This window comes from Hyla sarda, chromosome 1 (assembly GCF_029499605.1).
Source record: "Hyla sarda isolate aHylSar1 chromosome 1, aHylSar1.hap1, whole genome shotgun sequence".
NCBI lineage: Eukaryota > Metazoa > Chordata > Amphibia > Anura > Hylidae > Hyla > Hyla sarda.
This window is the reverse complement of record NC_079189.1, coordinates 316048100-316075914: the sequence shown is the minus strand read 5'-3', so window position 1 is coordinate 316075914 and position 27815 is coordinate 316048100. Positions and strand designations below refer to the sequence as shown.

Below are 27815 nucleotides of genomic sequence, written 5' to 3'. Positions count from 1 at the left end.
TCTAGCCATCACAATTTGTTGCAGTGGCTCAGATCTTTGTGCTTTGGCATCCAACTTCCAAAACATCAACTTCAAGAACAGACTGTTTCCTTGCTGCCTAATATACCACACCCTTTCATACATTGTAACAAGATAATCTATGGGCATGTTATTGTATACGCTATTGTGTACTTATTCTATATGTCTGCTTTATGGGCCAAACCTAGTACGAAGAGTCATAGGCACTGTTCAGAGATTTCCGAGAACCTTTCACCATATTCTGAGCAAACTGCATGGTTTTGATCTATAATGTAGCTATTGTTAAGCAGTTTTGTTTTAATTAATACAAGGGTATAAAAGGCCTAAGAACCATGAAATGTTCCTAGGCTTAAACAGTGTGCTGATTGCTGAAATAAATGCTATAGAATGAAGTGTGCAACACAGTGCATCCCTTCTGAAAGAAAAATCACAAATTAGAATTAATAGCAAGGCATTTTTAAACAAGTGATTAATAAAAAAATGGATTATATAGTTTACCGGGTTGAACTATCTCTTGACCGTCGTAGCCATCTTACTACCATCTGTTCTATTCTATGTCCTTTTCGTGTTTGGAATAGATGAGCTTCTGGGTCCTCCATTTACCTGAACAGGGTTTAAATAAATAAATGAAGTGAGCAGAAGAATATTAAACATCTTGATCCACATGTAAACAGAAACTAAGAAATTAGTAAGAGTACTATTATCGTCTGGGCTGAAAACTTCTTTGCATTCAAATATTTTGCCAGTAAAGGTGCGTTCACACAAGCGGATTTTGTTTGAAAGTATCTGGCTCTCAGCAGATTTTCAGCAGTGGAGAATGGGGTCAATGGGGTCTGAGGCGGATTATCAACAGTGGAGATTCCGGTGCCAAAAATCTTCTGCGGACAGCTTGTGGAGAGCCCGCTACTTTCAAACCTGCACTGGGAGACCCGCAGCGAGTGTGAAACAAAATCGTTTGTGTGAACGAACCCTAAGACATTTCAAGAGCTAAAAGGTTCATTATCAGATCTCTCTTTTGGCCTGGAAAAATACCATGGGTCGTTGCAGGTGTTCCTTCCTAAACCTTGTGAGAGAGAGAAAGCAACAATGATGCTCTTGACCTCATATCTCGTCCTCATATCCTGACCCCATACACCATCCTCATATTCCATTCCTTGCACTAACTATTCTGTGCACAAGCACAGCCAGGAGGATATTTAAGGGCCTGGGCTATCTTTGCAACCAAGAGTAACGCGATCTGGAGATATACTAGAAGTCCCATAGACTTGCATGGGACTTCAGACAAAACCCCCCAAACTTTGAGGGTGTTTAGGGTTAATTTCACTCTATTAACTATATTTTTAGTTGATATATAAGTAATGTGTACTTAGCTTCATAGAAATATCTCCAGCTATGTGTAAGCTATTCTTGAGCATACATACAAGTAAAGTTTTATACACACGCACAGACCACTTCTCAGTTCCTATGCTTCTTGGCTGATGTTTTGGTAACTTTTGAATGCTGGAAGTGCTTTCACTCTAGTAGTAGCATGAGACTGAGTCTACAACCCACACAAGTGGCTCAGGTAGTGCAGCTCATCCAGGATGGCACATCATTGCGAGCTGTAGCAAGAAGGTTTGCTGTGTCTGTCAGTGTAGTGTCCAGAGCATGGAGGCACTACCAGGAGAGAGGCCAGTACATCAGGAGACATGGAGGAGGCCATAGGAGGGCAACAACCCAGCAGCAGGACCACTACCTCTGCCTTTGTGCAAGGAGGAGCACTGCCAGAGCCCTGCAAAATGACCTCCAGTAGGCCACAAATGTGCATGTGTCCACTCAAATGGTCAGAAACAGACTCCATGAGGGTGGTATGAGGACCCAACGTTCACAGGTGGGGGTTGTGTTTACAGCCCAACACCGTGCAGAACGTTTGGAATTTGCCAGAGAAAACCAAGATTGGCAAATTCACCACTGGCGCCCTGTGCTCTTCACAGATGAAAGCAGGTTCACACTGAGTACATGTGACAGACATGACAGAGTCTGGTGACGCTGTGGAGAACGTTCTGCTGCCTGCAATATCCTCCAGCATGACCGATTTGACGGTGGATCAGTAATGGTGGCATTTCTTTGGGGGGGGGGGGGGAGGGCCGCACATCCCTCCATGTGCTTGTCAGAGGTAGCCTGACTGCCATTAGGTACGGAGATGAGATCCTCAGACAACTTTTGAGACCATATGCTGGTGCGGTTGGCCCTGGGTTCCTCCTAATGCAAGACAATGCTAAACCTCATGTGGCTGGAGTGTGTCAGCAGTTCCTGCAAGAGGAAGGCATTGATGCTATGGACTGGCCCGCCCATTCCCCAGACCTGAATCCGATTAAGCACATCTGGAACATCATGTCTCGCTCATCTACCAATGCCACGTTGCACCACAGACTGTCCAGGAGTTGGCGGATACTTTAGTCAAGGTCTGGGAAGACATCCGGCAGGAGACCATCCGCCACCTCATCAGGAGCATGCCCAGGCATTGTAGGGAGGTCATACGGGCACGTGGAGGCTACACACACAACTGAGCCTTATTTTGATTTGTTTTAAGGACATTACATCAAAGTTGGATCAGCCTGTAGTGTGGTTTTCCACTTTTATTTTGAGTGTGACACCATATCCAGACCTCCATGGGTTGATAAATTTTAATTCCATTGATAATTTTTCTGTGATTTTGTTGTCAGCACATTCAACTATGTAAAGACGAAAGTATTTCATACAATTAGTTCATTCAGATCTAGGATGTGTTATCTTAGTGTTCTCTTTTATTTTTTGAACCGTGTGTGTGTGTGTGTGTGTGTGTGTATATATATATATATATATATATATATATATATATATATAAATATATATATATATATATGGTTGTCCAGCAAAAAATTATTTGCCTAAAAGCATCCCCAGGCTGCCTCCTTAAAGGGGTACTACAGTGCTGACAACTTATCCCCTATCTAAAGCATAGGGGATAAGTTGCCTGATCGCGTGGGGTCCCGCCGCTGGGGACCCCTGCGATCTCGCATGCAGCGCCCCGCTCTCATCAGTCCCGGGAGCAAACATTGTCTGATGACTGACGATCACGGGCCGGAGTATCGTGACATCATGGCTCCGCCCCCATGTGACGTCACGCTCCGCCCCCTCAATGCAAGTCTATGGCAGGGGGCGAGACAGCCATAGACTTGCATTGAGGGGGCGGAGCGTAACGTCACAGGGGGCAGAGCTGTGACTTCACGATCACCGGCCCCGTCATCAGACCCGGAGCGGATGTTCGCTCTGGGGCCTGATAACAGCGGAGTGCTGTGTGCGAGATCGCGGGGGTCCCCAGCGGCGGGACCCCACGCGATCAGGCAACTTATCCCCTATCCTTTAGATAGGGGATAAGTTGTTAGCACGGTAGTACCCCGTTAAAAAAAAAACCCTATATTTAACTCTCAGTCCCCATGGCCTCCGGTATTGCTTCTCTTCTTGGCTGCAGCGATGTTCCACCTCAGCCAGTGGTTGCATTTACATTTTAACAAAAGTGGAAGCAGCTCTCACCTGCTCATAAGCAGCTACCCACATGATCGACTGGAACTGCATGGTCCTATTAAAACTGCATTCTTTGATAAATAGATGCCTCTTACATGGCAAAGGCTTAGCCTCTGAGACTGCATTGCCACTATACTGTACATACTGTACAGCTTGTGGGATGTACTTACCAGTATAGCTTGCCCTTGTTAATTGTGTAGTGTCTCAAGTAGTAGCATGTTGGTACAACAGTGAATTCTGTAAGAATCATCATTGCTGCTTCAACATTCATCCTTTCATGACTAACAGAGTCCAATGTTCTCTTTTGTATTGCAGTGCTGACAACAGCCTTACTGACTATTTGATAAGCCTATATGTTTTGTTCCCAGAACAACAGACCTAGGTTAGCAGAACCAAATCTGTTTCATGTTCCCTCTCTGATGACTAGTGAAGCCACTATGCTTGCAGATTTACAGATATTTCTAGTTGGAGTCCTTGTCCAGTGAGGAATTATACACCAGGACCCAGCAGATGGCAGGTGTTTATCTTGAGGCCTTATTCCTAAATGACAACCAACAACCAACTATGAACATCTGCCCACTACCCTGCTAAAGTCTTTTCTGGAATCCTTTTTCATTATGAAATAGTTAAAGAACACAATGACCATCAGGGATTGCTTGAGATTGTAATGTACAGAAAGCGCCACAGCATTGACTCACAAACCTGACTGGGTACATTTTTCTAATGAAGATACCCAAACAATGTCCAGTCTTTTAAATAAACTAGAAAATAATGTATGTACAGAACATCATTATCATATAGTTGTAGGGAAGACTGGGATAGCTCTTCGGAATTATGTGCACTTATGGAATGCTCCGAAATCCTCCTAGAAAAGATAGTAACTACACTCATTGACACACACAAAAACCCACCAAGTAGGAGTTGTTGGAATCGTATTTAATTTTATATTTGCAAATGTAATGATATATGTAAGAGATTGCAATATCATAGTGAAATGATACATTTATTTGGGAAAACTGTACAGTCTTATTGAGGCCCTAGTACCCCGTTGGGCCCCGTCTAGCCTCTATACATTATGAGCTACAGTTGGACTCGGAAGCATAGAGGTTCTGTATGGTATCCTGCAACACATTTGCCCATAGATTTTGCAGCTGGGCCTGTAGATCCTGCACACTCATAGGTTGCTGAAGGTGGCAATCCAGCCGGTCCCAGGAATGTTCGATTCACAATAAATCGAGCAATCGGGTAGGCCAGGGAAGTGCCATCCTGAGACATTCCATTTGAAAGGAACTGCAGACTTATCATAAAATCAAGTATTATTCCTAACAGTATAGCCAGGTGAGTATCAATACCTATCCAAGGGAGGGGAATAGGGTAAGGGAAGGAGAGAAAGGTACTGGGGAAAGGAGAGGGCCTAACTGGATGGCGGCCCCTACTTATCACACCCTATCCTATATCACTACTTCTAAACCTATGCCCAAGTGGAGTGAACGCCCTGATAAGGGTGGCCCCGCACTGGAACCTAACCCTAGAAAAAGTCCTGTAAATGCCCTATGGTACAGACATAAAAGGAAAAGGCTCTCTGTCTCACTTAAAATCCCTGTCTATCTCTCTGGATAGGAGAGGGGAATAGATACTAGACTGTGCTGAGACACAGGTGTGTAACTATCAGTGACAAGTACTGCGTGGATGGATCAACACAGATTTTATAGGCAGAGGCAAACAGGAGTACTACAGTGCAATGGTCTCTGTAATGACGATGATATCCGGAATGATGGAATGCAACAAGGGTAATGGAGTGTATACAATAAGATATATCTGAACCAGTAAGCCACAATGGAACAAAGTAGTAGAAGTATATACACTAGATATATCAGAATCAATATGCCACACTATCCCACTCACTAAATAGTTTATCTCACTCTGAGATTATACACATCACTAAACTGCATGTGAAGAATACCACGGTGATATATCAGAATCGATATGCCACACTATCCCACTTACTAAATGGTTTATCTCACTGAGATTATACACATCATCATAATGCGGGTAAAGAATATAACTGTGGTGGAAACATAGCATTCAAGATACAGATAAACAAATAGTGGAGAGAGCATTTGGATGATCCAGAAGAGTATTGGGAGAATGTCATATGGTCAGATGAAACCAAAGTAGAACTTTTTGGAGGAGAAAGAATGCTGAGTTGCATCCAAAGAACACCATACCTACTGCAAAGAATGTGGGTGGAAACATCATGCTTTGGGGCTGTCTTTCTGCTAAGGGACCAGGACTACTGATCCGTGTAAAGGAAAGAATGAATGGGGCCATGTATCGTGAGATTTTGAGTGAAAACCTCCTTCTATCAGCAAGGGCATTGAAGCTGAAACTTGGCTGGGTCTTTCAGCATGACAATCACAAACACAAACATACCACCCGGGCAACAAAGGAGTGGCTTCGTAAGAAGCATTTCAAGGTCCTAGAGTGGCATAGCCAGACTCCAGATCTCAACCCCACAGAAAACCTTTGGAGGAAGTTGAAAGTCTCTGTTGCCCAGCGACAGCCCCAAAACATCACTACTCTAGAGAAAATCTGCATGGAGGAATGGGCCAAAAAACAGTGTGTGAAAACCTTGTGAAGACAGAAAATTTTTGACCTCGGTCATTGCCAACAAAGGGTATATAACAAAGTATTGAGATTAACTTTTGTTGTTGACCAAATACTTATTTTCCACCATAATTTGCAAATAAATTCTTTAAAAATCAGACCATGTGATTTTATGGATTTTTTTTCTCATTCTGTCTCTCATAGTTGAGGTATACATATCATGAAAATTACAGGCCTCTCTCATTTTTTTAAGTGGGAGAACTTGCACAATTGTTGGCTGACTAAATACTCTTTTGACCCACTGTATATTTACACACACACATATATATATATATATATATATATATATATATATATATATATACACACACACACATAGTCGTCCCACAAGAAAAAATCACCTCATATTGCAATATGTTTAACTTGAAACCATACTCAACATACAATACTACAGATTGTCCAGATCTGTGATGAGTGGTAATGGCTGAAAAATCTAACTAGTCAGATTTGGCATTTCACTGGTAAACCACCTGTGTTGCTGAGGTGCATGCACTAACTGACTTTATAGTAGTGCCTCTCTACAGTATGGTGCAGTAATACATGTTCTGTACTACTCATTGCCTGGGCCAGAATGAGCTGCTCCTTTGGATATTAGGCGAGATCAGATTTTTTTTGCGGTACATTGTGTGTTCTATACAGGACCTTAAAGAAGCTCCTGTCCTCAATATATAAAGTGATTTACAGCTTCTAGCAGTTCGTTCTGACATTCATATGAAATGACTTGCTTTAGCTGTGTTTTCTTCTTATTTCCCTAAAATTTTCATTTTGTTTTCTAATTTTGGGTTGACATTTAGGTTCTCTAGAATCAATTTCCAATTCTTTACCAGTCTGGCATTGCACTTCCTTTCCTGAATGTCCCATAAAAGATACAGTGGGGATCAAAAGTTCCGGCACCCCAGGTAAAAATTTGTATTAATGTGCATAAAGAAGCCAAGGAAAGATGGAAAAATCTCCAAAAGGCCTCAAATTACAGATTAGACATTCTTATAATATGTCAACAAAAGTTACATTTTATTTCCATCATGTACACTTTCAACATAACAGAAAACAAAAAAATGGCATCTGCAAAAGTTTGGGCACCCTGCAGAGTTAATATCTTGCACTGCCCCCTTTGGCAAGTATCACAGCTTGTAAACGCTTTTTGTAGCCAGCCAAGAGTCTTTCAATTCTTGTTTGCGGTATCTTTGCCCATTCTTCCTTACAAAAGTCTTCCAGTTCTTTGAGATTTCTGTGCTGTCTGTCAATTATTTTCAATTATGTTGAGGTCAGGAGATTGTGAAGGCCATGGCAAAACCTTCAGTTTACGGCTCTTGATGTAATCCCCCGTGGATTTCGAGGTGTGCTTAGGATCATTATCCATTTGTAGAAGCCATCCTCTCTTTAACTTCAGCTTTTTCACAGATGGCATCAAGTTAGCATCCAAAATTTGCTGAAATGTTATTGAATCAATTTTTTCTTCTACTCGTGAGATGTTCCCTGTGCCACTGGCTGCAATACAACCCCAAAGCATGCTTAACAGTTGGACAGAGGTTCTTTTCATTAAATTCTGTTCCCCATTCTTCTCCAAATGTACCTTTGCTCATTCTGGCCAAAAAGTTCAATTTTAACCTCATCGGTCCACAGAACTTGTTTCCAAAATGTATCAGGCTTCTCTATATGTTCATTTGCAAAGTTCAAACGCTGATTTTTGTGGTGAAGACGTTTTCTTCTGATGACTCTTCCATGAAGACCATATTTGTACAAGTATCTCTTTATAGTGGAATAGTGTACCACAACTCCAGTGTCTGCAAGATCTTTCTGGAGGGATTGTGCAGTCAAACATGGGTTTTGAATTGTTTTTCTCACAATCCTGAGAGCTGTTGTGTCTGATATTTTTCTTGGTATTCCAGATCTTGCTTTAACTTCCACTGTTCCTGATGACTGCCATTTCTTAATTACATTCCAAACCCAGGATATTGACATCTGAAAACATTTTGCTATCTTCTTATAGCCTTCTCCAGCTTTGTGAGCGTCAACTATTTTCAGTTTCAGATTTCTAGACAGCTGCTTAGAAGAACCCATGGTACTGATTGTTGGGGCAAGGTCAGATAAGTCTGGGCATTTAAAACCTTTGAGATTGACATCACCTGGTCTTCCCAGATGATGATTGAGAACAATCCATGACACTGGCAGGTCTCAGCTTTGCAAAGGGGGCAGTTCATGCTATAAATTCTGCAGGGTGCCCAAACTTTTGCAGACGCCATTTTTTTGTTTTCTGTTATTTTGAAAGTGTAAATGATGGAAATAAAATCTAACTTTTGTTGACATATTATAAGAATGTCTAATCTGTAATTTGATGCCTTTTGGAGATTTTTCCATCTTTCCTTGGCTTCTGTATGCACATTAATTCAATTTTTTACCTGGGGTGCCCAAAGTTTTGATCCCCACTGTATATGTATCTTTAGTTGACAGGTGGGGCCAGATTTCAGAGACGAGATTCAGCCAAGCATCTTGAGACAATAATGCGTTGTATCTGAGAGAGGGAGGAGGCTTGGAATTTCTGTGACAATAATACATTGAAAATGTAAGTACCACATAACTTCCCATCATCGTTAGTTCAACAAAAAACATGATGATTCCAGCACAATTTGTGATAATGTTGTGTAAAATGGGACAACTGTCACGAAAGACCGCTTAAATGAGATATACCCATAGGTCAACATCTGAGTGTGTGCAGCACCATTCAAGAGTTTGAGTTTAGGGTGAAAAGGAGATAAAAGGGACAATGCAGAAAAGGCAGACCTTCTCAGAAGAGAAGAGGCCTATAACAAGAAATGAATTGCAGTTAACCTGACCTGGCCCGAGTATAAAGCCAGGAACCAACGGCAGTAAAAATCCTTTAAGTTGGGCATCCTGAAGTTGCCGTCCTAATTTGGCACATTAAAAAGAGTTTTTTGTTGTTTGTTTTTTAAGATTCACCTTTGTGTGGAAAAAAGGAATCCCTTTTATCAACACATGAATAATAAATAAATAAATAAATGAATAAATAATTAGAGCAGCGTAGGCAATAAAATATACAACAAAAACTCTGCTCACCTCTCCAATCCCTTAGCAATCCAGTGCAGACATGGCAGCCCACTTGCGCTTTCTTTCCAAGCAACTAGTTCAAGGCCACTGTAGACATCAGGGAAGGGATGTACTTAGCCACAGAAGCCATGAAGGCAATATTGCATGAGATTGGAAAGGTGAATGACTTTTATTAAATCTGATGTGTTTATTTACAAAGATTGTATGATCTCTTTTACTAGAAGTGTACCTCCTGTGCTTTTGTGAAAAATGACATTGTGACATATATAAAACTGCGCACGATAGTAATTTTTTTCAAAATGACATTCATTTTAAATTCAGTGCCTAAATGCCAGAATCTTGTTCTCCTTGCTCCCCGCAACATTTATCTATGCGATTGGAGACAAGGTTTTCCACTTCTTTCCACAGTACGAGACCCAGTGCCATAGAATCCCATTGCAAAAAAACCTGAAAAACTGACAGGAAGTGCGTTTTAAATTTCAGATTTGATTCAGCTAATATAGTATATATTGCAACACTGTAAACAAGTGGTGTGGTTTAATTTGTTTCCTATGCAAACACTTTAATGTCTGGTTTCTGAAACTCTATAGTAGTTGTGGAGGTAAGAGGAGGGGCCACCAAAAAGACATGGTGCACTTTAACCTAAGACCACTCCTGTCTTCAAATACAAATCAATGCACAAAACCTACTGTATTGACTAAAGGCAAAGCACCTTCACAACAATTCCTAGATAGTAAATTCAAGAAACATACCAATAAAAATCTATTACCATACCTTACTCTCCAACACTCCAGGCTGTGAGTTAAAACTGTGCATAGTGAAAAATCTGGATTTTATTTTATGCATCGCCTCTCTGTGTTCAATCCCGCAGACATGCCTTTATCATGATTGCCATACATGAAGCCTCTTGTGCAGAGTTGCACCAGCATCCCAGTAAACAGATACCATCACCAGTGTCACAGAATATAATAACCTTTCTCTTACTCTCACTCCCTATTCCCACTGTAATGCACAACTTCTCAGCAGTGGCTGAACTACAGTTCTGTTCTTCCTTTTTAGGGCTGGGTTCACACAGTGTAAAATAGAAACAAAAATGCTGCAATAAAATAGATAGAAAAAGCTGCAGTTTTTGATATCTAATAATGTTTTCCATTAAAGTCTATTGTTTTCACTTTACAATGTGTGATCTTACCCTAGGGTCACAGAACGTGAAGGCTTTACTACTCCAATCCAAACAAGCTCTTCTTTACATCAAAGAAGAATAAAAAAAAGGAAAAAAATGCCTCAGGGACATCAGAAATTACAAAAAGACAAAAAAAAAGGGTAGACACTCCTATAAAGAAAGATGATGGTCAATAAATAATCCTTACGACATACAAAGCAGAGGCCTGCCAAACCACAGGCCCAGACCCATATGACTATTCCTGATGACTGCAGAGTTTGCTGAGACAACTTTGGCCCCTCACTTCTGCAGATATTGCCATCCTCTATGGCAATACAGGTTTAATTCAGACCCCAGACCACTAAATAAAAGGGGTACCGGTGGAAAAAAAAATGTTTTCAAATCAACTCGTACCAGAAAGTTATACAGATTTGTAAACCACTTCTATTTAAAAATCTTAATTCTTCCAGTACTTATCAGCTGTTGTATGCTCCAGAGGAAGTTGTGTAGTTCTTTTCAATCTGACCACAGTGCTCTCTGCTGACACCTCGGTCTGTGTCAAGAAGCAGGATAGGTTTGCTATGGGGGTTTCAGAGCAGGATAGGATTGCTATAAGGGTTTGCTTCTCTCTGGACAGTTCCTGGCATAGACAGAGGTGTCAGAAGAGAGCACTGTGGTCAGACTGGAAAGGCTATACAACTTCCTCTGTAGTATACAGCAGCTAGGGTGCATATATACTACGGAATACGGAATATATACTATGGAATTTCTGAGTGGAGAAATTCTGATGGGATTTTATTGCCTTCAATGGGATTCTGCTGCCCCGTGCACACTGTAGAATTGTTCCGTCACAGCTATTCAAATTTGGGACTTCACCGACAGAATACCTGTCACCAAACGAAACTTTTAATATATTGTCCCTTATGTTATTATAAGACACTTTGCTCTTTACTTGCTGTTAAAATTCTCAACCTTTATATGTTTTAATGTGATTGTAAAAACGGCCACAAGGTGGCTCTGTTCTGTTCCCTGCGCAAGTTAATCAGTTAGTTTGGTCTCCTCCTGGCCTCAGGAAGTGCATGTGGGTCATGGCGAGGCACAGCTCTTGCAGGCTTCAGTGACATAGCCCCTGCTGGGGAACGTTGTTTTTGTATTAAACTGTTATTAAACTTTTGCATCCTATTAGTCCATGCCTTTGGCACAAACTAGTAGGCATACAGCCATGGTAGGCCGGAAGGGTTTTGTTATGCTCCCAGCCTCCATGGCAACCCCTGACACACAATCATGTTCACAGACTGCTGATGGGTGACAAGAGGGATCTAAGGTCAGTTCCAGTCTGGCTTACTCTTTGATCACAGCTTCTATGCCTATGATCTAAATAAGATATATATATATATATATATATATATATATATATATATATATATATATATATGGAATTCTGCACTAACAAGCCCCCGATGATGATGCTCAAGCACATGTTAAGGGGTTAATCTATTGCTGTTTTTCAGACTTTAATAAGTGCCACCAGGAAGGCAGACTGTAACAATTGTCATTACACATTATTGTCTAAATGTCCCAGACAAAGAGAGTCTCCAGTCTGCAAACAGTTTAATGCTCAAGGCTTAGATTTAGAATTGAACACCACATTGCTTTTAATTATACTACGCACTCTGTCAGCATCATATAGTATTATTAGATCTAAGCAATGGTAGCTTAGGAGCAGAGCTACAGTTAAAGGGGTACTCCCTTGGAAAACCTTTTATTTTAAATCAACTGGTGCCCGAAAGTTAAACAGATTTGTAAATCACTTCTATTAAAAAATCTTAATCCTTCCAGTTCTTTTTAGGGGCTGTATACTAAAGAGAAATCCAAAAAAGAAATGCACTTCCTCTGATGTCACGACCACAGTGCTCTCTGCTGACCTCTGCTGTCCATTTTAGGAACTGTCCAGAGCAGCATATGTTTGCTATGGGGATTTCTCCTGCTCTGGACAGTTCCTAAAATGGACAGCAGAGGTCAGCAGAGAGCACTGTGGTCATGACATCACAGGAAATGCATTTCTTTTTTGGATTTCTCTTTAGTAAACAGCCCCTTAAAAGTACTGGAAGGATTAAGATTTTTTAATAGAAATGATTTACAAATCTGTTTAACTTTCTGGCACCAGCTGGTTTAAAAAAAAAGTTTTCCATGGGAGTACCCCTTTAATGTTGCAAGGTAGTGAATACATATGTTTTGTAGATGTTATGATGTGTTTTAACTAGGCAAAGGCTGTCTGTCTTGTTTTTGTGTGGAAACAAATCCATAACCCAGTTATCAAAATGATAAGAACTCCTAAATCATGGGCTAAATGGGTATTTTTTTAAACATGAATCTGCAAAAATATTGTACATCATATAAAAAGGATAAATGCTGCACTTTGATGCGTGACAAGGTCTAACACTTTTTATACCTTTTTGTAGTTGTGGCTACATCAGCAAATTACTATATGTTGGCCATATAAGGCCCATAATATGTTTCAAAATACTTTTGTATTTATTGCTGTATTTTGAGCCACAAACAGCAGTGTCTGACACTTAAAGGGGCACTCCAGATTGCAAAAAGTATTCATATGTTGTCCCCATGGCCAGACCAACTGCATTGTAACTGTATTACCTGTACTGGGCTGTTTTTCCTGTTATAATATGCCATTTTCTGTCCACATTGTCTCCTCCTACTCCCCACCCCCCAAGAGAGACAAACATCATGTGACACTTTGTCCTGGCTTTGAGCGTCCTCATCTTGTAAGCTATGCCCTTTCTGACATCATACCAACAAGCCACACACTCTTTTTAACGTTGCCCAACCAAGCTACTCCCCTCCCCTCATAGATTGTCAAGTAATGCCTCCTACTCACATCATTCCAGTAAGCCACACCCCTTCCTACTTTTCTCGGCAGTTAGGACTGCTGGAAAATGTAATTTTACTGGGGTGTGCAGAACAAAAAGCAGAGTGAAAATGAAGGATTGGCCAGACGAGGACATTGCAGCAGGAAATAGTGAATGGTGCCAGAAACAAGCCAGGGGGGATTATGTAAATACATTCCAAACCACCCGGTTTACCCCTTTAATAGGCTAAAAATAGAAAATAAAAAATGGTTAGAAAAGCCAAACGTTTCGTTCTGTTTAGTAAAAAAATATGTATGGTAACAAGGAATATCATAGTAGACACAATGATCAAATCCTTTTTTTTTTTTTTGTGGCTGTGGCCGCAGAGATCTAAATACAGTGTCCCACTGTCTTTTTCTGTGAGATGGGAATGTTCATTGTTGGACATTTACTTTATTATTGCTGTGTTTTTTATGATATTATATAGTTCTATGCAGGGGCGTACCTAGAGCATTTGGCACCCGGGGCGGACCCTTTGTTTGGCACCCCCCCCCCCACACGCACCCCCCCTTAATTACACCCCCTCCCTCCCCTCCCCCCAGGAGCGGACTGACAACACTCGGGGCCCCCGGACCAAAAAATAAAAACAAGGGCCCCTGCAGCTCGTCAATCTTCTGCCACACTCCTATTCCACCCAAATCCCACACACAATAAACTAAAATTTATATATGTAAGAAACACTTTAACATAGGTAAATTTCTATGACCAATAATACTGGTATACAAGGAGTAAATATATACCACCACACAATAACTGGATAATACCGTAAGTGATTATATACAGGACCATATGGCGGTAGATAACAGCTGTACACAGGATGTGTATACCATATAAAGGATTGCAGTTATATTTTGGGACTCACAATTACATCTTTTCTGATCAGTGGCATCCTCTTTCCTTTTCTTCTCCGTCCGGATAAGACCGCCATGTGGATCTCTTAACATCTGCAGGAAAAACATGTCAGACTCTGCATATACTCAGTGCCCTCCCCTCCTCTACACAATCTTCCCATCTATAGGCCCACAAACTGTAGTAATGCCCTCCTTGGTGTCCTGCACAGTAAAAGGGCAGGTAGGTAGGTAGCCAGGTAACCCCCTCTTTCCCATAGGTATATACAGAGTTACACCCCCCCTCTTTCCCATAGGTATATGCAGAGTTACACCCCCCCCCTCTTTCCCATAGGTATATGCAGAGCTACAACCCCCCTCTTTCCCATAGGTATATCTAGGGTTGGGCGGTATACCGGTTCATACCGAATACCAAATTTTTTGGGCTGCACAATATGGATTTTCCCCCATACCGCAATTCCGGTTGGGCACCTCCCCCTTGGGAATATAATATCAGCCTAGCACAGCACTGTCCCCACATCGGGGAACTATTCCTATGTTTCCCGCCAGCACTGTTCTGCTCCCCCCAATTAATGATCAGCCCAGCTGGGTACTACTCACATATGTCAAGCACTGCCCTCCTCCTCTTTGTTGGGGGCCGCCGGGCGCTGGAACGCTATACTGTATGCCAGTGGTCTCCAAACTGCAGACCTCCAGATGTTGCAAAACTACAACTCCCAGCATGCCCGGACGGCGATGGAACTCTCTGTAAGCCAGTGGTCTCCACCCTGCGGACCTCCAGTTGTTGCAACGGCTGTCCGGGCATTCTGGGAGTTGTAGTTTTGCAACAGCTGGAGGTCCGCAGGTTTGAGACCACTGCTGTACGCTGTATACCTATGCCCGGGCTGCAAAAGATACAGAAAATAAACTTTTAACTCACCCACGTCGCTGGGGATGGGAACGCCGGACAGCCGTCAGCCTATCACCGGCCAGAGCGATGCCCCGCCCCTGCCAGTGATAGGCTGAGCCCACTGTCATGTATGAAGCCGTATACAGCGTACAGTAGTGGTCTCAAACCTCCGGACCTCCAGCTGTTGCAAAACTACAACTCCCAGCATGCCCGGACAGCCGTTGGCTGTCCGGGCATGCTGGGAGTTGTAGTTTTGCAACAACTGGAGGTCCGCAGGTTGGAGACCACTGGAGTACAGTGAGTTCCATCGCCGGCGGCCCCCAGCAAAGAGGAGGAGGGCAGTGCTTTACATATGTGAGTAGTACCCCGCTGGGCTGATCATTAATTGGGGGGAGCAGAACAGTGCTGGCGGGTCACATGATTTTGGGGGGGGGGGGGAATACCGTTATATACCGTGGAACTACCGTAAGTAAAAAAAATACCGTGATACACATATATGGTCATACCACCCAGCCCTAGGTATATGCAGAGCACCCCCCCTCTCCCCCCCTTACCTAGAGGTATATGCAGAGCACCCCCCCTCCCCCCCTTCCCTATAGGTAAATGCAGAGCAACCCCTCATCCCTCTCCCCCCCCCTTCCCTATAGGTAAATGCAGAGCACCCCCCCTCCCTCCCCCCCCTTCCCTATAGGTAAATGCAGAGCACCCCCCCCCCTCTCTCCCCCTTCCCTATAGGTAAATGCAGAGGACCCCCCCCCTCTCCCCCCCATCCCTATAGGTAAATGCAGAGCACCCCCCCTTCCCTATAGGTAAATGCAGAGCACCCCCCGCCTCTCTCCCCCTTCCCTATAGGTAAATGCAGAGGACCCCCCCTCTCCCCCCCTTCCCTATAGGTAAATGCAGAGCACCCCCCCCTTCCCTATAGGTAAATGCAGAGCACCCCCCTCCTCTCTCCCCCTTCCCTATAGGTAAATGCAGAGCACCCCCCCTCTCCCCCCCTTCCCTATAGGTAAATGCAGAGCACCCCCCTCCTCTCTCCCCCTTCCCTATAGGTAAATGCAGAGCACCCCCCCTCTCCCCCCCTTCCCTATAGGTAAATGCAGAGCACCCCCCCTCTCTCCCCCTTCCCTATAGGTAAATGCAGAGCACCCCCCCTCCCTCTCCCCCCTTCCCTATAGGTAAATGCAGAGCACCCCCCTCCCTCTCCCCCCTTCCCTATAGGTAAATGCAGAGCACCCCCCTCCCTCTCCCCCCCTTCCCTATAGGTAAATGCAGAGCACCCCCCTCCCTCTCCCCCCTTCCCTATAGGTAAATGCAGAGCACCCCCTCCCTCTCCCCCTCCCTATAGGTAAATGCAGAGCACCCCCCCCTTTCCCTATAGGTAAATACAGAGCACCCCCCCTCTCTCCCCCTTCCATATAGGTAAATGCAGAGCACCCCCCCTCTCTCCCCCTTCCATATAGGTAAATGCAGAGCACCCCCCCCCCCTCCCTCTCCCCCCTTCCCTATAGGTAAATGCAGAGCACCCCCCTCCCTCTCCCCCCCTTCCCTATAGGTAAATGCAGAGCACCCCCCTCCCTCTCCCCCCTTCCCTATAGGTAAATGCAGAGCACCCCCCTCCCTCTCCCCCCCCTTCCCTATAGGTAAATGCAGAGCACCCCCCCTCCCTCTCCCCCCCTTCCCTATAGGTAAATGCCGAACACCCCCCCTCCCTCTAGGTATATGTAGAGTAACCCCCCCCCCCCTTCCCCATAGGTAAATGTAGAGCAAAAAATAAAAATAAAAAAGGATGCTCACCTGATATCCCACGCAGCGATCTCCTCAGCTGCAGGGCCGCGTCTTCTCCCCTCCACAGTACAGGCGCTAATGAGTGACGTCACCGGCTCCTGTACTGCGTGCTGCGTGGGGGCGGAGGTCACGTCTCCTCTGTGTAAGCTGCAGATACGGCTCACACAGAGGGGATGCCTTCTCCTGTATGTGCGTGTATCGCGCATACAGGAGAATGTAGCGCTGTCTGCTGGGGATCTGGGACGAGTGTCCCGGACCTCAGCAGCGGCGGCGGTGGGTCAGTCCGCCCCTGGCACCCCCCTTGAGAGTGGCACCCGGGGCGGGCCGCACCCGCCGCACCCCCCCCCCCCCCCCCCTTGGTACGCCACTGGTTCTATGTTGTTAACGCAATAATCCTGTTTTGCACTATTAACGTGATTACATTGTATTATGCTGTTATGTACCATTGTTCTTAATGTACTTAGCACACTGATTTGCTATATTGTACCACATTGCACTTCATTGAGGAACATTCCAGATAGTGGGAAGTACCTACTGAAGCCCAGCCTCTAGGCCTCAGTTCCAAGGAAAACTTCTACAAAAAGAGGATTATATATTCCATAGTGTGATTCCTAGTCCATTCTGAAGGATTACAAGAAACAGGATGAAAGAGACATAAGACTTTGAGGAGAAGTTGTACGGGGAGGGGCGCTCCTGTACAATGTCTCCCCACAGTTTATTGTCTCTGTCTCATAGCACATCTTTCATGACTTCAGGCCAGGCCAGGCCTACAGACATTATGGCTGCCACATTACAGAATTACCTAAGGACCTGCACCCTGAAATATATCATTAATTAAACTGCTCGGTCAATGGCGTGCGCGCAAAAAATTCCAAAGTCCAAAATAGTGCATTTTTGGTCACTTTTTATATCATTTAAAAATGAATAAAAAGATCAATAAGTCCTATCAATGATACCGTCAAAAATGGTACCGTTAAAAACTGAGCCCTCATACCGCCCCATACACGGAAAAATAAAAAAGTTACAGGGGTCAGAAGATGACAATTTTAAACGTATTAATTTTCCTGCATGTAGTTATGATTTTTTCCAGAAGTCCGACAAAATCAAACCTATACAAGTAGGGTATCATTTTAATTGTATGGACCTACAGAATAAAGATAAGGTGTCATTTTTACCGAAAAATGTACTACGTAGAAACGGAAGCCCCCAAAAGTTACAAAACAGCGTTTTTTTTTTCAATTTTGTCTCACATTGATTTTTTTCCCTTTCACCTTAGATTTTTGAGCAAAATGACTGACGTCATTACAAAGTAGAATTGGTGGCGCAAAAAATAAGCCATCATATGGATTTTTAGGTGCAAAATTGAAAGAGTTATGATTTTTTTAAAGGCAAGGAGCAAAAAACGAAAATGCAAACTGCAAGGAGCAAAAAACGAAAATGCTCCCAGGCTAGTAGAAAAAATATTAGAAAATAATAATAATAGAAAATAACACAGACTCGCTTCTGCAGACTTACATCCAATTAATAAACCTGAAGTCATATACATGAAGCTTTCCCTTTTATTTCAGTCTGCACAAGCACTTGATCTACTATTGCATTTTCCATCCAGGCAAAGGATTTTTACTGTATGTTACTGAAATATAGACAGGTGTCTTTTTTTTTACTGAAGATGGTAAATGTAAACTCCCATAAAACAGTGATCCCAGAAGCAGATGCTCAGTCATTATGTCGCTCTTGATAAGGCTTTAGCCTGAATGGTATTAACCCTTTCCATGTCTTTACTCTTGATTAAACTGCTGATGATCCCGTGAAGATTGTTAAAAAGCAATTTGGCCTTGCTTCTTGCTTACTGATACACTCTAAAGTAAAACCGTCATTCCGAGATTGCAGAAATAATCTTTATCACTGTAAGGATTTTTGCCTAAAATACTATTAAAATACTGTGAAGCCTATTATCTGGGGCTTTGCAGAAGCTATAAAACAAAGATCAGGAAAAACAATTAATGAAACATATACAACCTATTCATCACTACATCAGAATAGTTTACACGCAGTTCAGACATAAGACAATGGAGAAGAAGCTGTGTTCCGACAAATATTTAATTGCACTTACTATTAACAATCATGTTAACAAAAAGCGACTGATGGCGGGTATATACAGTGGTCCCTCAACATACAATGGTAATCCGTTCCAAACGGACCGTTGTTTGTTGAAACCATCGCATGTTGAGGGATCCGTGCAATGTAAAGTATAGGACAGTGGTCTCCAACCTGCGGACCTCCAGATGTTGCAAAACTACAACACCCAGCATGCCCGGGCATGCTGGGTGTTGTAGTTTTGCAACATCTAGAGGTCCGCAGGTTGTAGACCACTGTTAGAGAAAGTTGTACTCACCTGTCCCCGCCGCTCCGGACCGTCACTGCTGCCTGGGATGTCACCGTCCATCGCTGTCGCAGCGTCCCCGAGGTGTCCCCGACACTCCGGCAAGGCCTCTTCTTCCCCGGCATCCGCGCTCTCCGTCGCCGCCATCACGTCACTACGCACGTCGCTCCTATTGGATGATGGGATGGCGTGCGCAGCTGAGAGGACAGGCGGAGGTTACTTACCTGCCTCCGTCCTGTCCCATCGGCGCTCCAATAATGCTGATAGCCTTTGCAGGCTGTAGTAATGGAGCGCCGATAACACTGATCACTGTCTGCAATGAATAGATTGCAGTGCAGGTAGTAGAACAGTCCGCATGGCAGTTTTTTCCTAACAGGGCGCCTCCAGCTGTTGCAAAACTACAACTCCCAGCATACCCGGACAGCCTTTGGCTGTCCGGGTATGCTGGGAGTTGTAGTGTTTGAACAACTGGAGACACACCGTTTGGAAAACTCTGCCCCATGGGGACAAAAAAAATTTGTAAAAAGAAAATGTTAAATAATGTTTAAAACACCCCCCCCCCCCCACCCCCAATAAAAGGTTAAATCGACCCTCTTTTTCCCCATTTTTATATAAAATAATGTTACAAAAAAAAAATTCGCCGCATGCGTAGATATCCAAATTATTAAAGGAAAACTGTCTGCTTTCTCCCCCCGCACTAATCAGCAGTACTGGCTGGTAGTGCGGGGGACGCTGATCAGTTTGAGCCTTACCGTGCGTGCCCAGATCCACCATAATCTTCTTTTTTCAATATATGAAAATGAGGTGCTAACTTGCATCGATCAGGCTAACTGGCACTGTGACATCACATAAGATTACGGCAGAAACAGCAGGGCGGAGCCAGGCACGGTAAAGCTCAAACTGATCAGCGTCCCCCACACTAGCAGTCAGTACAGCTGGTTACTGCAGGGGAGAAAGCGGACAGTTTTCCTTTAAAATATAACATTAATGAAAACAAGAGCTTATTTAGGTAATGTACCACCAACCACCAGTGTGTTTTCTTTACTAGAATGTTAACAAAAGATGTTAATTAGTTATGGCAACTGTATGAGTTGTTTTTTCTAAACTTTAAGGGTAGCTCCCACCATCCTATTTTTTTTTTTTTTGCTAGCCCGTTCCCCCAACCCCCCCCTTCCCCCGCTACGCCACTAGCCCGTTCCCTCCTCCCCCCCCCCGCCCCGCATACCCCGTTCCCTCATTACACTTGCAGTTACTGCAGAGTCCGGCAGCGGGCGTGCAGGGACAGCGGCGGCAACGAGGCGGCGGCGATGTGCGGGAGGAGTGGCCTCACAGCTAGTGGCCGGGGAGCCAATGCGCTCGCTCCCGCCTGTCTGATTAACAGGCAGGGAGCGAGTGCAGCCTAACTGAAAAAGGACTGATTGCCACTCCAAAATTAGTCCTTTTTCAGTGGCCGGTTTTTAAATGTAAATTAAACCTTTTTAATGAAAAAAAAAATAATAAAAGTATATTAGAAATATGTTGTAGTACATAAGTACTGCAACATATCAAAAAATAAAGTTGGTGACAGTGCCCATTTAAACCTCAGTATTCGGATTTAATTGCTGCGCTGGCACTTTGAGGGGAAAAAAGTTGGCGTGCATTATGGTTTGGGCACTCGGGCTCAAAAAGTTCCCCATCACTGTTCTAAGAGAACAGGAACTAAAATACCTAGTGTTCAGACAACAGCCCTTTATATATCAGGGGGCTGGACTAAAGCCCATTGGTAGCTGGTTGCCTGTGGTTACCTGTGCCTCTGGAACTCTGGGAATCAGGTGATCACATATCACATGACCATATCACATGACCTTAGGAATGTTCTATACAGTTTAAACATCCTAATAACTTTTACACATAGTTTATATTCACTGTACAATACCGATAATAAACATATATAATTAATGTACAATAGAAATCATAATAAAGACCTAGGGGGATCCTGCAGGAGAGCCCTGTGGACTTTAGAGACTCTAACTGAGGAGACTTTAGGAACTGTACAGAACCATGTTCTGTACCGGGACACGACACAATTTAACCCCTTCCCGCTATTGGACGTATGCATACGTCCAGGCGAACTACACGTTCGCGCAAATGGACATATGCATACGTCCAAGCGATCTTCTGCTCTGCCGTGGGCAGCGCAGGAGATCACCGGCGAGACTCAGCTGTCAATCACAGCCGGAGTCCCACCTCAGCTACCGGGGCTGCGGTCGCGCCGGTCCCGGCAGCATTAACCCCATAGATGCCGTGATCAGTTCTGATCACGGCATCTATGGTGTTTGCAGGGGGAGCGCTCTCCCCCTGCCCACCAACGGCGGTGCCGCGATAAAATAAGGGGGATCGGGGGTGCCCAAGACACCCTCGATCCCCCTGAAGGGATAGGAGTGAGGTGGCAGGGGTGCCACCCCCTCCTATCCCTGTTATTGATCGGCCGGAGCAACCGACCAATAGCAGACTGGGGGCGGGGGGGTTAAAGTTCGGTTCCCCCCCGCTATGCCCACCGGGCACAGTGGGGGGAACCGTGTAGCAGCAGCGGTGGTGGTCACTTACCCGGCGGCGGAGCTCCAGATGACGGCGGCGGCTGTGATCATGGCGGCGGTGGAGGTGAGTATGGAGGCAGCGTGTCCAGGAGTCTGTTGCCTAGCAACATCTGCAGGGCAACAGTTTGGAGAGTGGTCTCTAAACTGTGGCCCTCCAGATGTTGCAAAACTACAACTCCCACCATGCTTTGACAGCTGTTTGCTGTGCTGGCATGCTGGGATTTGTAGTTTTGCAAGATGGGGTTCAGGCTAGAGATAACTGACAGTGGTCTCTAAACTGTAGCCCTCCAGATGTTACAAAACTACAACTCCCAGCATGCCCAGACAGCAGTTTGCTGTCTTAGCATGCTGAGATTTGTAGTTTTGCAACATCTGGAGAGCTACAGTTTAGAGACCACTGTCAGTGATCTACAGCCTGAACTCCTCCAAATCTTGCAAAACTACAACTCCCAGCATTCAGGAACATCAAAAGGCTGTCTCGGCATGCTGGGAGTTGTAGTTTTGTAGTTTGGGAGTTGTACTTGCGTGCCTCCAGCTGTTGCATAACTACATCTCCCAGCATTCCCTTTGGCAATCAGTACATGCTGAGAGTTGTAGTTCTGCAACAGCTGGAGGCACACTGGTTGGGAAATACCGAGTTAGGTAATAGGTTCTATTACCTAACTCAGTATTTTCCAACCAGTGTGCCTCCAGCTGTTCCAAAACTACAACTCCCAGCATGCACGTTCTGTCAGTGCATGCTGGAAGTTGTAGCTTTGCCCCCCTCCCATGTGAATGTACAGGTTACATTCACACTGGCGGCGGATTACAGTGAGTTCCCACGCTTCAAGTTTGAGCTGCGGCAAATTTTCCGCCGCAGCTCAAACTCCTAGACTCCTTCTCTTCTGAAACCTGTAGTGCGCCAGCAGAGCACTTTTCATCCCCATATGGGGTGTTTTCTGAATTGGGAGAAATTGGGCTTCAAATTTTGGGGGGGGTATTTTCTGCTATTACCTTTTTTTAAAATGTAAAATTTTTGCTAAACCAAGCATTTTTGGTAAAAAAAAAATTTTTTTTTACATATGCGAAAGTCGCTAAACACCTGTGGGTTATTAAGGTTCACTTTATCCCTTGTTACGTTCCTCAAGGGGTCTAGTTTCCAAAATGGTATGCCATGTGGAGCAAAATTTGCTCTCAAAAAGCCAAATATGACTCCTTCTCTTCTGAGCATTGTAGTTCGCCTGTAGTGCACTTCAGGTCAACTTATGGGGTACCTCCATACTCAGAAGAGATGGGGTTACAAATTTTGGGGGATATTTTCTGCTATTAACCCTTGCAAAAATGTGAAATTTGGGGGGAAACACTCATTTTAGTGAAAATTATTATTTTTTTTTTACATATGCAAAAGTCGTGAAACACCAGTGGGGTATTAAGGCTCACTTAATTCCTTGTTACGTTCCTCAAGGGGTCTAGTTTCCAAAACGGTATGCCATGTGTTTTTTTTTTTTGCTGTTCTGGCACCATAGGGGCTTCCTAAATGCAACATGCCCCCCAAACACCATTTCAGAAAAACGTACTCTCCAAAATCCCCTTGTCGCTCCTTCCCTTTTGAGCCCTCTACTGCGCCCGCCGAACAATTTACATAGACATATGAGGTATGTGCTTACTCAAGAGAAATTGGGCTACAAATTCAAGTATAAATTTTATCCTTTTACCCCTTGTAAAAATTCAAAATTGGATCTACAAGAACATGCAAGTGTAAAAAATGAAGATTGTGAATTTTCTCCTTCACGTTGTTGCTTTTCCTGTGAAACACCTAAAGGGTTAAAACACTTACTGAATGTCATTTTGAATACTTTGGGGGTACAGTTTTTATAATGGGGTTATTTATGGGGTATTTCTAATATAAAGACCCTTCAAATCCACTTCAAACCTGAACTGGTCCATGAAAAATAGCGAGTTTGAAAATTTTGTGAAAAATTTTAAAATTGCTGCTGAACTTTGAAGCCCTCTGATGTCTTCCAAAAGTAAAAACACGTCAATTATATGATGCAATCATAAAGTAGACATATTGTATATGTGAACCCAAACATTTTTTATTTTGAATATCCATTTTCCTTACAAGCAGAGAGCTTCAAAGTTAGAAAAATGCAAAATTTTCTATTTTTTCATCAAATTTGGGGATTTTTCACCAAGAAAGGATGCAAGTTACCACAAAAATTTACCACTATGTTAAAGTAGAATATGTCATGAAAAAACATTCTCGGAATCAGATTGATAAGTAAAAGCATTCCAGAGTTATTAATGTTTAAAGTGACAGTGGTCAGATGTGCAAAAAAGGGGCTGCGTCCTAGAAGTGAAAATGGGCTGGGTCCTTAAGGGGTTAAGAAAGTGCTTATTTAAAGGGGTACTCCGGTGGAAAACTTTATTTTTTTTTTGTTTTTAATCAACTGGTGCCAGAAAGTTAAACAGATTTGTAAATTACATTTATTAAAAAATCTTAATCCTTCTAGTACTTATTAGCTGCTGAATACTACAGAGAAAATTATTTTCTTTTTGGAACACAGAGCTCTCTACTGAATCACGAGCACAGTGCTCTCTGCTGACATCTCTGTCCATTTTAAGAATTGTCCAGAGTAGGAGAAAATCCCCACAGCAAACATATGCTACTCTGGATAGTTCCTAAAATGTACAGAGATGTCAGCAGAGAGCACTGTGTTCCAAAAAGAAAAGAAATTCCTCCGTAGTATTCAACAGCTAATAAGTACTGAAAGGATTAAGATTTTTTAATAGAAGTAATTTACAAATCTGTTTAACTTTCTGGCACCAGCTGATTTAAAAAAAAAAGTTTTCCACCGGAGTACCCCTTTAACCTGTTATGGACCCATGGCATACCGGTACATCATGAGTCTACACCCGTTCTATAACGCGGGGCCACGGCGTGGTCAGGCTCGGTCTCTAACAACGGCCGGGACCCGTGGCTAATAGCGTGCGGCACTGATCACGGTGCCGCGTGCTATTAACCCTTTAGACGCGGCATTCAAAGTTGAATGCCGCGTCTAAAGTGAAAGTAAATCATTGCCGGCATCCCAAACAGCTGTGAGACAGCAGGAGGGTCCATTACCTTGCCTCCTGGTGTCTGATCCCCGAATGACTGTTCAGTGCCTAAGATCCAGGCATGAGCAGTCAAGCGGCAGAATCATTGATCAATGGTTTCCTATGAGAAACCATTGATCAATGTAAAAGATCAGTGTGCGCAGTGTCATAGCCCCCTATGGGAGCTATAACATTGCAAAAAAAAAGTGAAAAAAAAGTGAATAAAGATCATTTAACCCCTTCCCTAAAAAAAGTTTGACTCAACCCCCTTTTTCCATGAACAAAAAAACTGTGTAAATAAAAATAAACATATGTAGTATTGCCACATGCGGAAATGTCGGAATTATAAAAATATATAGTTAATTAAACCGCACGGTCAATGGCGTAAGCACCAAAAAATTCCAAAGTCCAAAATAGTGTATTTTTGGTCCCTTTTTATATCATATGTCCGATCAATACAAAAATGGTACTGCTAAAAACTTCAGATCACGGCGCCAAAAAAATAAGCTCTCATACCGCCCCGTAGGCGGAAAAATAAAAAGTTATAGGGGTCAGAAGATGACAATTTTAAATGTATAAATTTTGCTGCATGTAGTTAGGATTTTTTCCAGAAGTACGACAAAATCAAACCTATATAAGTAGGGTATCATTTTAATGAACCTACACAATAAAGAGAGATGTACTGTGTATAAACGGAAGCCCCCAAAAGTTACAAAATGGCGATTTTTTTTCAATTTTGTCTCATAATGTTTTTTTTTTTTCGTTTCACCATAGATTTTTGGGTAAAATGACTGACGTCATTACAAAGTAGAATTGGTGGCGCAAAAAATAAGCCATCAAATGGATTTTTAGGTGCAAAATTTAAAGAGTTATGATTTTTTAAAGGTAAGGAGGAAAAAATGAAAATGCAAAAACGGAAAACCCCCGGGTCATTAAGGGGTTAAGGAAAATAGCCATTTTGTATGTAAGAGTTTGGTGGTGTTTGTTGGGGCATGGAAAATTGATTGATGGGTAAGCAGTCTTTAGAAAAATACATTAATTCATGGAAACTGTATAATAAAGACATTACATTATTTTGCTTTCCCAAATGGAGATTATAAATGGTAACTGTCCCATCTTTCTAATCTCCTTTCTAAAATATGATCTGTCACAAACATAAAGAATAGATAAGACAACACACAAATTCAACAGCTTTTCACTCTAAGGCAGAATTCATATTTTAATTTCAACAGACAAAAATAGCAGCACTTGTGTACAATGCACATGAATATTTAATACTGGAACAGGATCTGGCAATGTGTGCAGATGTCAACTTGTGGAGATCTTTATGGGCTGTGGCTTGAGAAGAATTGTCGCTAAAAGTAATTTTAAGAACTGTTTGTTCTTTGAAGCTTCTTTTTTTTTCTGTATTGTCCTTGGATGGAGTGTAGGACATGTTAATGATGAGTAGGGTAATAACTTAAACCAGAGTGTTATATCATTGTATTTTGTCATATTAATAAATAAAGGTCATCCATCTGATCTGGTATATAGTCATCCATCTGATGCTTAAAGGTACGTACTCACGCTGCAGATTTGATGCTGCAGATTTCAGCTATTTATATAGATGAAAACCACAGCATCAAATCTCCAGATTAAAGTGTACCTGTCGTAGATAATACTATTATATGTATATTTGTAATATACATTGATTACATTTTTGTTATATTTTTTGGTGAAAAAATGCTGTCCCTGCAGCTATAGCCTGTTCGTCTCTATGAGGATTCCAAATACATTAAGTGAGGGCAGGACAAGAAGGGCTCTGTGCAGGCTCCTGGCTTGTCAATCATCCTGATGTATGAGCAGGGGGCATGTCATAGAGCCTCAGTGCACAGAGCCCTGCTTGTCCTCAGTGTACAGAGCCCTGCTTGTCCTCAGTGTACAGAGCCCTGCTTGTCCTCAGTGTACAGAGACCTGCTTGTCCTCAGTGTACAGAGCCCTGCTTGTCCTCAGTGTACAGAGCCCTGCTTGTCATCAGTGTACAGAGCCCTGCTTGTCATCAGTGTACAGAGCCCTGCTTGTCCTCAGTGTACAAAGCCCTGCTTGTCCCCTGTGTACAGAGCCCCTCTAGTCCTCACTGCACAGAGCCCTGCTTGTCCTCAGTGTACAGAGCCCTGCTTGTCCTCACTGCACAGAGCTCTGCTGGTCCTCACTGCACAGACCCCTGCTTGTCCTCAGTGTACAGAGCCCTGCTTGATCTCAGTGTACAGAGCACTGCTGGTCCTCACTGCACAGACCCCTGCTTGTCCTCAGTGTACAGGGCCCTGCTTGTCCTCACTGCACAGAGCCCTGCTTGTCCTCAGTGTACAGAGCCCTGTTTGTCCTCACTGCACAGAGCCCTGCGTGTCCCCTTTCTGTATTTGGACTCCTCAAAGAGACACACAGACAGTAGCTGTAGAGACAAAAATCTACAATTTTTTTAAATCAATGTATATTACAAATATACATATACAGTAATGGTATTATCTACAGTATATAAAAAGTTTTTGTTAACGACAGGTACACTTTAAGATTAATAATTGTGAGGATAGGTGCCTAAAACTTAGCTTTTAATGTATATTAATAAAACAACACCATATAAGTCAGTGTATGTGTTACTATCACCATTGATGAAATAAATATACTTAGAGTTACATGGCCATCAGGCAGCTGCTTACTGTATGTTGAACTGAATTCAATAAAACTGAACTATATTTGCTATATATTTACCCCTGATGAAGTCTGGTTTGCGTATTTTACTAACTAGACAGAAACGTGTTGGGTTGTTCTATAAATAGTAGGGGTTCATACCTACAATCAGTTTGTTGTTCAAGATTACAGTCATTGTCAGA

General features: G+C 43.1%; 1 protein-coding gene across 3 annotated transcripts in view; it reads right to left on the bottom strand.

Annotated features, from left to right (window-relative positions):
- FRMPD1 (FERM and PDZ domain containing 1) overlaps positions 1 to 27815 on the bottom strand; it is a 202935-nt gene that overhangs the window by 92065 nt on the left and 83055 nt on the right. For all 3 annotated transcript variants that reach the window (XM_056518316.1, XM_056518318.1, XM_056518317.1), the window contains exon 2: positions 517 to 621. In XM_056518316.1, the coding sequence (XP_056374291.1) occupies positions 517 to 617 (101 nt within the window). In that variant the 5' untranslated portion in view covers positions 618 to 621. The remainder of the gene's footprint in view (positions 1 to 516; positions 622 to 27815) is intronic.